The sequence below is a fragment of the Bos taurus genome, chromosome 6 (genome assembly GCF_002263795.3).
Source record: "Bos taurus isolate L1 Dominette 01449 registration number 42190680 breed Hereford chromosome 6, ARS-UCD2.0, whole genome shotgun sequence".
Lineage (NCBI taxonomy): Eukaryota > Metazoa > Chordata > Mammalia > Artiodactyla > Bovidae > Bos > Bos taurus.
Window position 1 is genome coordinate 67,293,307 of NC_037333.1, and position 16,115 is coordinate 67,309,421.

At 38.1% G+C, this 16,115-nt stretch overlaps 1 protein-coding gene across 11 annotated transcripts in view; it reads right to left on the bottom strand.

Moving 5' to 3' along the window:
• Window positions 1-16,115, bottom strand: part of FRYL (FRY like transcription coactivator) — a 269,078-nt gene that overhangs the window by 113,915 nt on the left and 139,048 nt on the right. For all 11 annotated transcript variants that reach the window (NM_001206589.2, XM_024993143.2, XM_024993144.2 and 8 more), the window contains 3 exons: window positions 15,987-16,083; window positions 2,508-2,587; window positions 2,043-2,123 (listed from right to left, as the gene is read on the bottom strand). In NM_001206589.2, coding sequence (NP_001193518.2) covers window positions 2,043-2,123; window positions 2,508-2,587; window positions 15,987-16,083 — 258 coding nt within the window. The remainder of the gene's footprint in view (window positions 1-2,042; window positions 2,124-2,507; window positions 2,588-15,986; window positions 16,084-16,115) is intronic.

Consider the following 16,115-nt stretch of genomic DNA (forward strand, 5'->3'; position numbering starts at 1 on the left):
GAGCCTGGTAGGCTGCAGTCCACGGGGTCGAAAAGTCGGACACGACTGAGCGACTTCACTTTCACTTTTCACTTTCATGCATTGGAGGAGGAAATGGCAACCCACTCCAGTGTTCTTGCCTGGAGAATCCCAGGGACAGGGGAGCCTGGTGGGCTGCCGCCTCTGGGGTCGCACAGAGTCAGACGTGACTGAAGCGACTTAGCAGTAGCAGCAGCATAATCAAAGGAAATGTGTAGACAAGATGCTAAAACACCCCCAGCCTTTCTCTTTCTCCTCACCCCTTTCCCACCTCACCACCTTTCCTTTCAAATGGTGGTGCCGTCAGCCCAACCAAATGCGGATGTGTCCACGTCTTTTCTCATGCTCACTGTATGTGAGGGTGGAAAACATCTCATTACTGCTCCGAGCGACATTTCTCTAACAACTAGACCAGTGAGTGTGCTCAATCGCTCAGTCATGTCTGACTGTTTGTGACCCAGTGGACTGTAGCTGCCAGGCTCCTCTGTCCATGGAATTTTCCAGGCAAGAATACTGGAGTGGATTGCCATTTCCTATGCCAAGACCAATGAGATTGAGCTACATTTCATATATTTACCTTATATTTACCATCCTTTACTGTAAATATTTTTATTTACTATCCTTACCATCTTAGATTTAACTTAGCTATGATGTAAGGTTCTTCTGGATCCAACTTGCTCATGTATTATTTAGCATTTCTAACCTATATTCCCGATAGAAAATCATTTTCAATAAAAATCAAACTATCATGAACTACAGGGCCATAAAAAGAAATATATCATTGCTCATGTTTTAGTAGCTATATTCCTGAGACAGGGATTCATTGCTGATTAAATATAAATGCAATATTAAAATATTATTGTCTAAGTCATTTCAAATACTCCAACTATATTCCAAGTTCTCTAGCATTGGGTATACAAGGGTCTCTGTTAAATTACAAAGCATAAAAAAATACTAAATTAAAAGATGTATGCATACTAAGTCACTTCAGTTGTGTCCAATTCTATGTGATCTTAAGGACTGCAGCCCTCCAGGCTCCTCTGTTTATGGGATTCTCCAGGCAAGAATACTGGAATGGGTAGCCATATCCTCCTCCAGGGGATATTCCTGACTCAGGGATTGAATCTACATCTCTTGAGTCTCCTGCATTGGCAGGCAGGTTCTTTACCATTAGTGCTACCTAGGAAGCCCAAATTAAAACATAGTAAATACTAAATAAAATACATTACTTAGTATTAAAATCTAAACTACTAAATGCTAACAATAATTGCGTTTGCTCCTTTAGAATTTAAAAGGTTGTTATATGATGATTTCAGGGCCAAAGACTGACTCTTTAAATAGCACCCAAGAAAATCTAAACTGATCCTTTCTGCCTTATAGATTTCCCAATAGGAACAAAGGCAATTCAAAATCTTCCACAGTCTTTAGAGTAAGCACAAGATACAAAAGACAAGCATCTTTTTTAGTGTTTACGATAATTATGGTTCAATATAATCAATGCATGTAACTCCTAATGAATAACCCTTTTTATGGAGTACTCTAGTATATCTTATCATCCCTTTTTGGTATGTCTTCTATCTATTCAAAACTCTGTTCAGTATTAAAACAAATTAAGATGGTTAGAAGGAAGACACTGCAGTGCTATCTCAGAGATAAAAGCCACTCAACTAGAAACCACTAAAAGTAATTATTAGTTTTGACAAGAGTTCGAAAAACACTTCTCATAGAACTGTGAAACATAGGGAATAAGGTAATGACCTGACAATTTGGGGCAATTTCTGACTTCCTTAATTCAGGTTTTATGGAAAATACCAAATAAATGAAAACAATTTGTAGAACTGAAGTATGGGTGTCACTTAAAAATCCTCTAAAAACACAGTAGCAAAATAATAAAAAAGTGAAGCCAACTTTGCAAAATTCTATGGAAAACAGAAATAACAGACCTAAAGTAGTTAGTGTCTATTCTGTCGGTCAGTAACGAGGCATTCTAAAACATATCAAGATCAGTGATTTATGAAACTTACTTTGATTGGGCAAGAACGCCTATCACTTCTGCATATAAATCTGCAATGATATGCACATTCCCAGTGTTGGTTCCTGAATATCTAAAGCAACAAAAAGAACAAACACATTATTTCATTAAATTTTTCCACAAACTCTCTTTCTTAATAAATCTGAAAATTCCTTATCAGGGTGTTATATAATTTTTCTCTGAAGATTCACGTGCAGGATGATAAAAAACCACAAGAATTTTCTCCTATCTCTACATTTTAATTTGCCAGGAAATTTAACCTGATTCTTAAAAATCCAATCAATGGTTTTAAGAATTATTTTTACAAAATCCTTTCCATAAGCATCTTGTATGGATTAAAACACATAAAGGCATAACTACTTTGAACTTCAGTAACAAATAATTGAGGAAAATTCAAATTAACAGTCCAAGTCTAGACTGCAGATAAAAGTAACAATGACGTAAGTATTTTACTTACCCTTCCTTATGTTTAAAGTGCTTAAAAGCTAAGTTTAGAACTTCATGAACTAAGGGATCAGGCACAGGATGAACAGGAATCTAGGGGGGAAAAAAATTGTGTGCCAAATAGGTTATAAGCCTTTTATGAGTATTCTCATCATTTCAACTAACCAAATTAATAACCAATTTTAACTTTCATGATATAATCTACTACTAATCTGTCAATCTTCCCCTTTTCTAAGAAGGTTATTATTTTTCTCTAAGAATTTAGTTGAACACCTACTTTGTTGTTGTTTGGTCACTAAGTCATGCCCATCTCTGTGTGACCTGGTAGATGATAGCCCACCAGGCTCCTTTGTCTATAGGACTTTCTAGGCAAGAATGTGAGTGGGTTGCCATGCCCTCCTCCAGGGGGTCCTCCTGACTCAGGGATCGAACCCACGTCTCCTGCACTGGCAGGTGGATTCTTTACAACTGAGCCACTAGGGAAGCCCTCAACATCTACTTCAGCAAGTTCTAAATTCAAGAATATTAGCTTCATAACCACAAACCCTTAAACTACAGACTATGCAGATGAAAAAACAGTCATTGTTGTACTACTCTCTCTATCAGAAACTTAAAAATACACTCCTGGGTAACTCTCTGTGACACCTATAGGAAAGGGAGCTTGATTGAGCCAGGTCCATATTCCATATAGTCTGATATTCTACCACAATAGTATCCAAAAGGAACCCCAACTTCAAACAATTTAAAATTAGTTATGGTTTTACTAGTACTAGAAAATTTTCATTTAAATGTTTGTTTTATTTAGTTATTTTAAAATTACATGTTAGTTCCTAATATGGAAAACATATCAAAACATTAAAACCAGAAAGTAAAATCCCTGCCCCTTCCCCCATATATAATCACTACTGGTATATATCTACTTGCAGGTTTTTTCCTACACTCACCCACCCACACACCTTATTTTTACTTAATGGAATGATGCATCTTTCCCTGTCAGTACTGAGCACTCCTTACACTATATAGCAGCCATATAAAACTCTGTGTATTTATAATTTATTTAATGAGCTCCCTATTAATGAATATTTCATTCCAGATTTTCAATATATATGATATTATACAAAAAACATCTTATGTATTTAGTATTATTTACTTTTAAAAGTTCCATGGCAAAGAGTTCAAAAAGAGGAACTGATGAGTTAAACATCATCCAAGTCATCATTTACAGAGATTCTTGTTCTTTATATGTGGGGGTCTGTTTTTGACCTCTCTATTCCATCAATTAATTCACATCTATACCAAAATCATTCTGTCTTAATTATAAGAGCTTACTACTAGGTTCTGATGTCTGGCACTGCAAGGCCTCCCTATTTTTCTTCCACGACAGCTTGGCTATTGTTCTTTCCTATTCAATTTAGAGCCATCTTTTCTAGTCCCACAAAAACCGTCTATTACAGATCAATTTGGGGATAACTATATTCTTATACATTTGCATGAAATATCTTCCCACTTCTTTAAAGGCTTTCAGGAAAGTTTTACAATTTTCTGATTTTGCCTTTTGTTATTCTTAAGACAGTAAACATATGAAGAGATGCTTGCTTTCATCAGTAATAAGAATGAAAATACACAATTCAGTTCAGTCACTCAGTCATGTCCAACTCTTTGTGACCCCATGGACTGCAGCACACCAGGCCTCCCTGTCCATCACCAACTCCCAGATTACTCAAACTCATGTCCATTGAGTCAGTGATGCCATCCAACCATCTCAACCTCCATCGTCCCCCTCTCCTCTGGCCTTCAATCTTTCCCAGCATCAGGGCCTTTTCATATGAGCTAGTTCTTTGCATCACGTGGCCAAAGTATTGGAGTTTTAGCTTCAGTATCAGTCTTTCCAATGAATATTCAGGACTGATTTCCTTTCAGATGGATGGTTGGATTTCCCTGTAGTCCAGGGGACTCTCAGAGTCTTCAACACCACAGTTCAAAAGCATCAATTCTTCACAACAAACTGTGGAAAATTCTTCAAGAGATGGGAATACCAGACCACCTGACCTGCCTCCTGAGAAATCTGTATGCAGGTCAAGAAGCAACAGTTAGAACTGGACATGGAACAACAGACTGGTTCCAAATCGGGAAAGGAGTATGTCAAGGCTGTATATTGGTCACCTCGGTTATTTAACTTATATGCAGAGTACATCATTCGAAATGCAGGGCTGGATGAAGCACAAACTGGAATCAAGATTGCCGGGAGAAATATCAATAACCTCAGATATGCAGATGACACCACCCTTACAGCAGAAAGCAAAGAACTAAAGAGCCTCTTGATGAAAGTGAAAGAGGTAAAAAAAAAAAAAAAGAAAGTGAAAGAGGAGAGTGAAAAAGTTGGCTTAAAACTCAACATTCAGAAAACTAAGATCATGGCATCTGGTTCCATCACTTCATGGCAAACAGATGGGGAAACAATGAAAACAGTGACAGATTTTACTTTGGGGGGCTCCAAAATCACTGCAGATGGTGACTGCAGCCATGAAATTAAAAGACCCTTGCTCCTTGGAAGAAAAGTTATGACCAACCTAGGCAGCATATTAAAAAGCAGAGACATTACTTTGCCAATAAAGGTCCATCTAGTCAAGGCTATGGTTTTTCCAGTGGTCATGTATGGATGTGAGAGTTGGACTATAAAGAAAGAAAATACACAAGGTATCATTTTACCCTTACTTGATGGGAAAAAAAAACTAAGTCTGACAATACCAAATTGTAGAAATAAGGTAAATGAATGAGGGCTCACAAACACTGCTGGTCAAACTTCAGATCAATTTCTCACATAGCCTGCAGTCTCGTGAAGACCACAGTGTGTCACCACAAAACATGGCCCTTGGGCATAAGGACTGTTTTAAGTTGAAGGCAGGAGAGAAAGAACAGATGAGGGAAAAGCACTCTGCTCCTCCTTCCTCCCTAAAAGCAGCCTCCTGTCTTCCTTTTCCCTAACCAAGAAGAGGACAAACCACTGTCACTAGAAACACAAAGTGGGCACAGAGAAGGAGCTGCACAAAGAAGCCTTACCAAATAGTCCTTATTTTCCACTGGCTTCCCCCATGCATTTACCTTCCCATGATTTACCATCTCTAGGGGCCCAAACTCTTTTCCTTGTCTTGTCACTTCTCCACAATGTGCTGTTCTTTGTTAAAACAGGTTCTCGGGTTGAACCATTCTTTGAGTCTTCACTTATTTTCTGTGAAGGCCTCGAGATGTATATGCTGTAAACCTTTTCTTCTACTAAGCTCACTTCTGGCAGTCTAATCTTAGGCCCCAGCTACTAAACCTAAGAGGGAGGAACTCTATTACACTAGCAGTTACACACATTATAAGAAAACATGGATGTTTAGCTACATACTTCAGAGATCAATCTTAGTAATATAATATTGAATGAAAAAAAGAAACAGTATAATACAACTTTTTAGAAAGTTCAAAAACAAGAAAAATTTAATATATTATTCAGACATACATGAAAACATTTTTTAAGAGTTAAGGGAATAATTAACATAAAAATCAGTATGATAGTAAGGAAGTAGCCAGGGAGTGAAATAGGAGCTTTACATAATTAGGGTTAAAATTTTAGGTAATAGTCGAGTTCTCAGTCTTAGGTGGTAGGCTCATAAGCTACCGTTACACTGTAAATAAATACATAGGTAGTCACACAGAGATCAACGACAAAAGTGTGTCTTGAACCAGGATTATAATTTATCCAATCTGTGCATCTCAGGGTCAATTAGAGCCAAACACATAGGAATTCTTTACGTTTGCTTAAAATTTTACCAGCTGAGCTACCAGGGAAGCCCCCAAATTGTTAATAATATAGTTTATAAAACACATCATCAGTAAGATGAAATTGTAATAAAGATACTAAATATAACCAAGAAAGTCACAAACTAGACTGGCGATAATAAAAAGGATTATAGCTACTCAGAGATGATCACAATGTTTCTCAGGGATTAGATGAAGAAGAGATTTATATTTAAAATGAACATAACTTATTTCTTACAAAGATTAACCAGGTGCTTATCAGGAGGAGGCTGAACTTCAGCCTTAATAATGATCAGGAACTAGATTAAAAGTGGTGGATACAAGACAGACATTAGATAAGAATAAAGATAATTAAATTACAATGAGGGGCAAGAAATCCAATAAGGAACTATTAGTTTACATTTATTCACTTTAATGAGAAGGTGACCAAATTCACACCACAGTAAGGAGAGCACTGGGATTTTTTTTTTAATTTTACTTTTTTATTGGAATATAATTGCTTTATAATGTTGTGTTAGTTTCTGCTGTACAATGAAGTGAATCAGTTATATGTATACATATATCCCCTTCCTATTGGCTCAGATGGTAAAGAATCTGCCTGCAATGTAGGGGACCTGGGTTTGATTCCTGGATCAGAAAGATCCTCTGGAAAAGGGAATGACAACCCACCCCAGTATTCTTGCCTGGAGAATTCCGTGGACAGAGAAGCCTGGTAGCTATAGTCCCTGGGGTCACAAAATTTGGACACAACTGGGAGGCTAACACTTTCACTTCCTCTTGAGCATCCCTCCCACTCTACCAATACCCTATTCCTCTAAGTCATCAGAAAGCACCAAGCTGAGCTCCCTGTGCTATACAGGGACTTCCCACTGGCTATCTATTTCACTCATGGTAGTGTATATATGTCAATGTTACTCTCTCATTTCATTCCACAGTTCTAGGATTTTTGAAACACTGTCTCAAGCAGACGGAGGCACAGCAGCTGACATGGCTCTAAAAGGCTTGTGGTGAACCCTGACGCCAGAACCAACAGCTACAGCCACATCTTGGCTAAGTGGCTCACTATTTACTGTTGACCAGAAGAAATCAGAAAGAACATTCATCTGAAATTTCCTAGAAATGGGTACTGTCCTAAAAGCCTGAACTTGAAATTCAATTAGAAGAAAATGTACTCTGAGGGACACCCCCATGCTATCCGTCATATAAGGGCTGAGTAACCAGCTGTGAACAAAATCTTTCAAGGTCTCAGATAACCTTTTAAAAATAACCTGACCTTACAAGAAAGAAATGAAGTTTATGCATCAGTTTGTAGAAGCTGAGATTTTTAAATGCCATACAAATAACTGTGCATGACTGCATGCTAAGTTGCTTCAATCGTGTCTGACTGTGCGAACCTGTAGACTGGTGCTCACCAGGCTCCTCTGTCCATGGGATTCTCCAGGCAAGAATACTGGAGTGGGTTGTGATACCCTCCTCCAGGGGATCTTCCCAATCCAGGGATCGAACCTGCCTCTCTTACATCTAACCTGCATTGGCAGTAGGGTTCTTTACTACTGCTGCTGCTAAGTCGCTTCAGTTGTGTCTGACTCTGTGCGACCCCATAGACGGCAGCCCACCAGGCTGCCCCGTCCCTGGGATTCTCCAGGCAAGAACACTGGAGTGGGTTGCCAATTCCTTCTCCAATGCATGAAAGTGAAAAGTGAAAGTGAAGTCTCTCAGTTGTGTCCGACCCTCAGCGACCCCATGGACTGCAGCCTTCCAGGCTCCTCCATCCATGGGATTTTCCAGGCAAGAGTACTGGAGTGGGGTGCCACTAGCCCATGATAGTAACAGACTAGGACCTAAATTTATTCTACATAGTAAAGTCAGAGAGCTCAGCCTCCAGAACAGTGTTAACCTTTTTCTCCCATTGGTAAACTGAAATTATAAACTCGAAATTCCTCTTGCAATTAGGGATACTTTAAGTAGGAATTTTATGACTGACTGCATAATTATAAGAAGCTTTCCAATCTTTTATAGGCAGACACATCCCACCATTATAGAAGCATAAGGTTAATAATCACATCTCACTGATATAGGAATTTTGGAATATTGGCTGGGCCATTAAGTATGATCTTGGCATGGCAATCTTTTATGTGGTACCTTGAGTAACTCTTCTTAGGGCTACACTATTCATCACATATTAACAACTTATTGACCAGAGACATATTAATACTCACTTATATAATCAAATTGCAGACCACAAGAGTTTGCTTCTACAAAAATCCCCCAGTCAATAATAAAAGGAGAAACTAAAACCAGTAACTCCAAAATGCTCCCTTAAATTTATACAAAGTTGCCCAACTTATTATAAGTAAATTATAATCAAATTGTAAAATATTTTCTTCATTAGAGTGATAAAAGATGTCTTTCTACACTTTTTATCACTCTAATGAAGAAAAGCTGAGCTGTTCTATTCACTAGTTGTATAACCTGGAGGAAGTTTCCACTTTTTTACCTGTGAAAATCGCAGATAATAGATTAGAGCCCGTAATTACCAGACCAGAGATAAAAAACTGAGAGAATGCATTACAATAGGAGATTGATTCTTGTCCCTGCACTTTTTCTACCCTTCTCTAAAAGGGACTAGGACAAAATTCTTACCTCCTAGGAAGGAACGGCAGATGAGGGAACTAGAACATAGAATGGAGACACCAAGGACAAGGTGTCGTAGGGGAAAATGGGAGTAATCCAGAGTTCATTAGGAAGCAGGGAGGTAGATGTATTCTCCTAGCCTGATCTTTCCCAGACTGGGCCAAACAAAATATGCCTGAAGGTAACTAAAAGGTTACTGAAGTCACTGCTATCGTCCCCTATGTCCCAGTTGTTCTTGTACAGTTACTAAGTCATCTCCAACTCATTGCGACCCCATGGACTGCAGCATCCTAGGCTTCCCTGTCCTGCACTATCTTCTGGAGTTTGCTCAGATTCATGTCCATTAAGTTGATGTTGCTATCTAACCATCTTATCCTCTGCCACCCTCTTCTCCTTTTGCCGTCAGTCTTTCCCAGCATCAGGGTCTTTTCTAAAGAGTCAGCTCTTCGCATCAGGTGGCCAAAGTTTTGGAGCTCTGGCTTCAGCTTTGGTCTTTCCAGTGAGTATTCAGGGTTGATTTCTTTTTGATTGGTTTGATCTCCTTGGGACTCTCAAGAGTCTTCTCCAACACCACAGCTCAAAAGCGTCAATTCTTCCTCAATCAGCCTTCTTTATGGTTCAGCTCTCACATTTGTACATGACTACTGGAAAAACCACAGCTTTGACTATATGGACCCTTGTCAACAAAGTGATGGCTCTGCTTTTTAATATGCTGTCTAGGTTGGTCATAGCTTTCCTTCCAAGGAGCAAGTGTCTTTTAATTTCATGGCTGCAGTCACTGTCTGCAGTGATTTTGGGCTCCAAGAAAAAAAAAATTGTCACTGTTTCCACTTTTCCTTTTCTATTTGCCATGAAGTGATGGGATTGGATGCCATGATCTTAGGTTTTTTGAATGGTGAGTTTTAAACCAGTTTTTTCACTATCTTCTTTCACCCTCAAGAGGTTCTTTAGTTCTTCTTCATTTTCTGTCATTAAGTCCCAGTAAGCCCTCTGATTAACCCATGGATGGTTAAAACAAAGGAGGTATCTACCACTAGGTGACGCCAACCTTTATTTGGGAATAGGCTGTATATGGATCAAGCAGCCTGACTCCCAGAACTTCCTATAGAGCTCACAGTGCTAATCATACAGGCTGGCACCAGACACATCAGTGACCTTGCAATAATGTGACACTACACGTGACAGGAATAAAATTTCCTGTGCCCACTCACTGTGCTGTGCTGTGGTTTTACCATAATGATGTCCTCACAGGGATGTCTGGTGTGCTCTAGGCCACAGATATGAAACACAAGCTAACTTACACCCATACTTTCTCCTACATAGTCTTTACTGGCTCCAATTATGCCAGAAGTCTAACAGTGACAGCTAGGGACACTACTTAGCCCTGTTGTGTGCTCTCTATTACTACCTTAATACTGAACTACCAACACTTTCCAAGTGTCTGTGCGCTGGGTATTTGCCAGGCATTTTATATACATTATTTATAACACTTATAGCAAGCTTACATGGTAGTATTTGACCCCTGTTTTGCAGATGAGAGGACTGAAATTTAGAAGTTAGAACATACTTCTCTAAAATATACTGTGTGCCCAGCTTCTGACCAGTGAAAATACATTTAATAAATGGAACAAATGAGGAAAAAAGCTTTCAGTTTTATTACACTGTAGTTAGAAAAGAGACAGAGAAACAGAAGTGAGAGAAGAAACATTATCTCAGTTTTAATTTTTACAAGAAAAAAAAGCATAATCTCTAAAAATTTTAAGAATGGACACTATTAGAATGCTCAGACATTCTTGAAATTTCTACTTCTCCCCCTTGCTTACAATAACAACAACAACAAAAATTCCCAAATTGAATCTCCAAAAAGTGGGGGTGGGGTGGAATCCTATTTCAGTTTATAGAAAAAAGTTCTACTTCATGGAGTAATTAATAGCCTCATCTATAGTATCAAGAATTTTTCAAATTTTGTCATTTGCATGACTAGAAGCAGCTCAAATTCTACTTGAACATTCAAGAAGGATATATCAAGTAAACTCTAAAGAATACTCAAGTTTTATTCCAAAGCTATTTCCTAAATCTAATGCTTTTAGTACATCATGAAAGTGGAAAACCACAAAACCAGATAAGATATGTATACCTGAGAGTCAGCAAGGTTCATTCATTATGTAAATGACCAGTCCTCAGTGAAAAAAGAGTGAATAAACTCACTACTCAGCAAAATCACAAATAACATAATGTTCAGGGCTACTCACTAACATCTAAAATGTCAATGTCAAATCTGAAAATCCTAACGATCTACTACTCCATCTTCTGATATTTCACAATAAGGATTGATAAGACTAAGCCAAAAACTTGAAGTGGCTCATAGGCCTGGTTTCCTAATCTTGTCTATTTCAATGAACAAATGTATGGCTAAAATTCAATATGAAAAAAAAATTCCCTCAAACATTCTAAATGCTATGCTGCTGCTACTAAGTCGCTTCAGTCATCTCCGATTCTGTGCAATCCCATAGATGGCAGCCCACCAGGCTCCCTTGTCCCTGGGATTCTCCAGGCAAGAACACTGGAGTGGGTTGCCAATTCCTTCTCCAATGCATGAAAGTGAAAAGTGAAAGTGAAGTCGCTCAGTCGTGTCCGACTCTTAGCGACCCCATGGACTGCAGCCTACCAGGCTCCTCTGTTCATGGGATTTTCCAGGCAAGAGTACTGGAGTGCGATGCCATCACCTTCTCCGTCTAAATGCTATGGTGCTGTTTAAATATGCTTTTTATCAAGGATTCTAAAGCCTCTGGTACTAACATTCTAACATTTGTAGTTGGCCATGACCCCAAAATTATTCTTCTGACTTTCTTGAAAAAATAAAATTAGTCCTTTACCATCTTGATTTAATTTTGTTCTCATGATGTATCACACTGATTTAACCAGATTTTTTCCCATCACATTTATATAATTTCAATCCTTAGTCTAACTTACGATTTAAACTTTAATTTTATAAGATGCTGGTCATTTCACCTAATTTTATATCACTGATTTTACTAATAAGAATAGTTTTATTTAAAAAGAGAACTAGCTTTATAATCTTCAGCAAATCATTGTAACTAAGAATATTTATCCATAAGATAAAAACAACAGATAGCATTTATTGGACACGTCCCATGTTCGTATTATCGTATCGAATTATTGTATTTAATTCTCATGATTCTTTTATAGAGGAGGAAAGAAATCAGAGAGTAATAACTTGTCCAAGTTACAAAGCAACCAAATGACACAGCTGGGATTAAAAAACATTCCCAAAGTTTATCATAATGATCAGGTGGTATAAGGGATACAGAGCTCTTTGTGTATTGTGAAGAGTTCTAAATATGTGATTATGACACATAATAACGTGTGATAAGGACATGACAAATTAATAAAGAAACAAATAATTTGTAATATATGAGATCAAGCACTAACCCACAAACAATATGTACTCCCCTTTCAAGACTGACCCAACCATGTATCAATATTTCATTACACTCCAGGTTACTCCTGGAGCCATCCATCTCATCAAAATAAAACTGAATCACATTTTAATACATGTATATTATGTGGGACAAAAGTAATAGTCATATTAAATTCAAAATATACTACCATTGATTACTCTCTGAATCTATTAAACCCTACATCATTTTGACACAGAAAAAAATTGGGTTCGTTTGTCATGATAGTTCAGAAAGTTCTATTGATTTTTACTTCATATTCTGTAGGTGCAGTAATTTTGAAGAAGCTAAAAAGACTTGCATTTTACTGGGAAAGAGAAAACCTATATAGGATTTTAAATAATGAACATCAAAAAGATGTTTGCTCCTTGGGAGAAAAGCTATGACAAACCTAGAAGGCATATTAAAAAGCAGAGACATTACTTTGTCAACAAAGTTCCATCTAGTCAAAGCTATGGCTTTCCCAGTAGTCATGTATGGATGTGAGAGTTGGACCATAAAGAAAGCTGAGCGCCAGAGTTGATGCTTTTGAACTTTGGTGTTGGAGAAGACTCTTGAGAGTCCCTTGGACTGCAAGGAGATCCAACCAGTTCATCCTAAAGGAAATCAGTCCTGAATATTCATTGGAAGGACAGATGCTGAAGCTCCAATTCTTTGGCCACCCAGTGCAAAGAATTGACTCATTGGAAAAGACCCTGATGCTGGGAAAGACTGAAGGCAGGAGAAGGGGTCCATAGAGGACAAGATGGTTAGATGGCATCACCAACACAATGGCCATGAGTTTGAACAAGCTCCGAGAGTTGGTGGTGATGGACAGGGAAGCCTGGTGTGCTGCAGTCCATGGGGTCGCAGAGTCGGACGTGACTGAGTGACTGAACTGAACTGATGCTTTTGATATATATTTCTTTGATGAGTGCATTTGAATGAAAATATGAGGATAATGGTAAGAGAGAATAGGGGTATAAATGTTGTTGTACAAAAGAAAATAATGTAACACTGTAAAGAAATTATACTCCGATTAAAAAATAAATTTTTTAAAAAAGAAATGTTAAGTGGAAAGGGAACTGTAAGTTAGAAGAGTATGATAAAAGAACCAAAAACAAGGATGAGCTATGAGAACCACTGTATTTCCCCTTTTTATATTTTAAGTCCATGTGAACCATGGATATGAAAGGATTTTGTGCAGAGGACTCGAAAAATGGGCCTGAAAGGATTTTCTTAGGTTTACAGACCTTGATTTTTTTTTCCCTACTAGAAGAGTTATCTGGACTATTAGAGTTTTTAAAGGAACAGGAGGAAGATCAAGACAAAGACAATGGGGAAGGGTAAAAGGACAGCTGAGAAGGAAAGGTAAGGGGAGAAAGAAAACCCTCCAAGGGTTTGTCTGTGCACTGAAGTTCTGAAGCCAGTGCAATCATAGGTAACTTTTAGATGAGAAGAGAGACCAGTTGCTAAGTGGAAGACCATCATGGCAAACAAAGGAGAAAAAGCATAAAAGAGTCAGATGACGGAGGGGTCTGAAAGTCAGTGCACGGAGTTTGCAATTTCTTTGGCTGGGAGAAGAAATTCCTCTATCGGAGTTTGCAATTTCTTTGGCTGGGAGAAGAAATTCCTCTATCATTTAACTAAGAAATGCAAATACTGATGACTAAACTCATCACAAGATCTACATTTAGCATGAGATCAACCTTGATGGGGCTTCCCAGGTGGAGCTAGTGGTAAAGAATATGCTTCCCAATGCAGGAGACATAAGAGATTTGGGTTCGATCCCTGGCTCAGGAAGATTCCCTGGAGTGCATGACAACCCACTCCAGTATTCTTGCCTGGAGAATCCCATGCACAGAAGAGTCTGGCGGGCTATGGTCCATGGGGTCACAAAGAGCCGGACACAACTCCAGTGACTTAGCATGCATGTAACCTTGATGAATGCAAAGCCCAAGTCTGTTCATGGTATCATGCTTCTGGTCCTCAGGTCCTTCCATATCTCTACTGACTTCCGCCCTAGGATCTAGGATCCAGCTAAACTGAGAGATCAAGAAAGCAAATCTGCCTTTCAGAAAGCACAACTTTCAGAGGAAACTTCTTTCCCACATTGACTAAATAAATCTTCATGAAAGGTACAAATTAAAGTGATTTTACCTTTGATTAATGCATTTATCTATTTCACATATTCAAAGTTATTAAACTTTTATTTTAAACAAAATAAAAAATAAGAAAAATATATTTTTATCTGTGGGTTTCAGATATTCAGATTTCAATATTTTTTCACATACATTGTAAAAACAAAGGCAAAGTACACATGATTACACAATTCAAATATTTTTATAGTGGTTATATCAAAAAAAGACTATCAAATCAATTAACTTTTTATATCTTACACTTGCTTTTTCAAGTCATATTAGGTATTCTATTCCATTTTATACAACAAAAACAAAACTCCCTGTCCAAACATGTCATATGCAAAATATGATTTTTTTTTTTTCTTTTAGGTGACCTGATTTTTTCTTTTCCCAAAACATTACAGCATACATGGCTGGAAATACATGGATCATCTTTGAATGCTGTATAAGTTTTTAAAGACTACAAACTATGGAAAACATACTTTCACATCAGTACAGGCACTTATACACATACTTGTACTGATCGTGAATAGTAAAAATATGTACAAGATGATAGCTGACACTAAATTACATATTTATATCTTCACTATGTCACTGAGATGGTGAGCTCAGGAGTGCAGCACCTAGAACAACGCCACCCAACAGTAGACATTCTAACACTTATTGAATGAATGAAAGTGAAAGAGAAAGTCATGTCCAACTCTTTGCAACCCCATGGACTATGTATAGTCCATGGAATTTTCCAGGCCAGAGTACTGGAGTGGGTAGCCTTTCCCTTCTCCAGGAGATCTTCCCAACCCAGGGATCAAATCTAGGTCTCTGGCATTACAGGCGGACTCTTTACCAGCTGAGCCACCAGGGAAGCCCAAGAATACTGGAGTGGGTAGCCTAATCCCTTCTCCAGCAGATCTTCTCGACCCAGGAATTGAACCGGGGTCTCCTGCTTTGCAGGCACATTCTTTACCAACTGAGCTATCAGGGAAGCCCGTTGAATGAACAAACATAAATAATTCATTATCCTGAAAATCATTTGCACTTGACAGTTCAGATCACCCCCATTGCTCAACAATCACTGCACAATTATTACATGTTGAAATGCAGGCTTGAGGGCTAGGAAGAGAATTTCTTTAAAAGTGGAGGTGAAAAGGAATTGAAGTAGGTAAATGACAGGTAGACTACAGTGACAGCTAAAAGCCCATATTTAACAGTTTCTATTCAGCTCCATTTTACTAACACGATTTCATGTCTTAGATGGCAAACGAAGGTAGAAAGAATGGGGAGAGACAGGTACAGGACATGTAATCCTCAGGCAATTGAAAGGCATACAATTAAATTACAGGAATTGTGTTTCTGTGAGCCAGAATTTTAGATACAACATCCTAAATTAGGTAACTGAAACATGAAAGTAAATCAGCGAAAAATAGGAAATACAGACTTTGCAGAAACGAAAGAGCTTACCTGCTTTAGAACTTCAACTAAAACTAGACAAAAAATGAAATCTACTGCTAAGTCTCTTCTTTCAAGAAGATAGTCTCTTTCACGTTGCTGTTCATCCCTGAAACAAGAATCTCAAATTAGGATTGCATT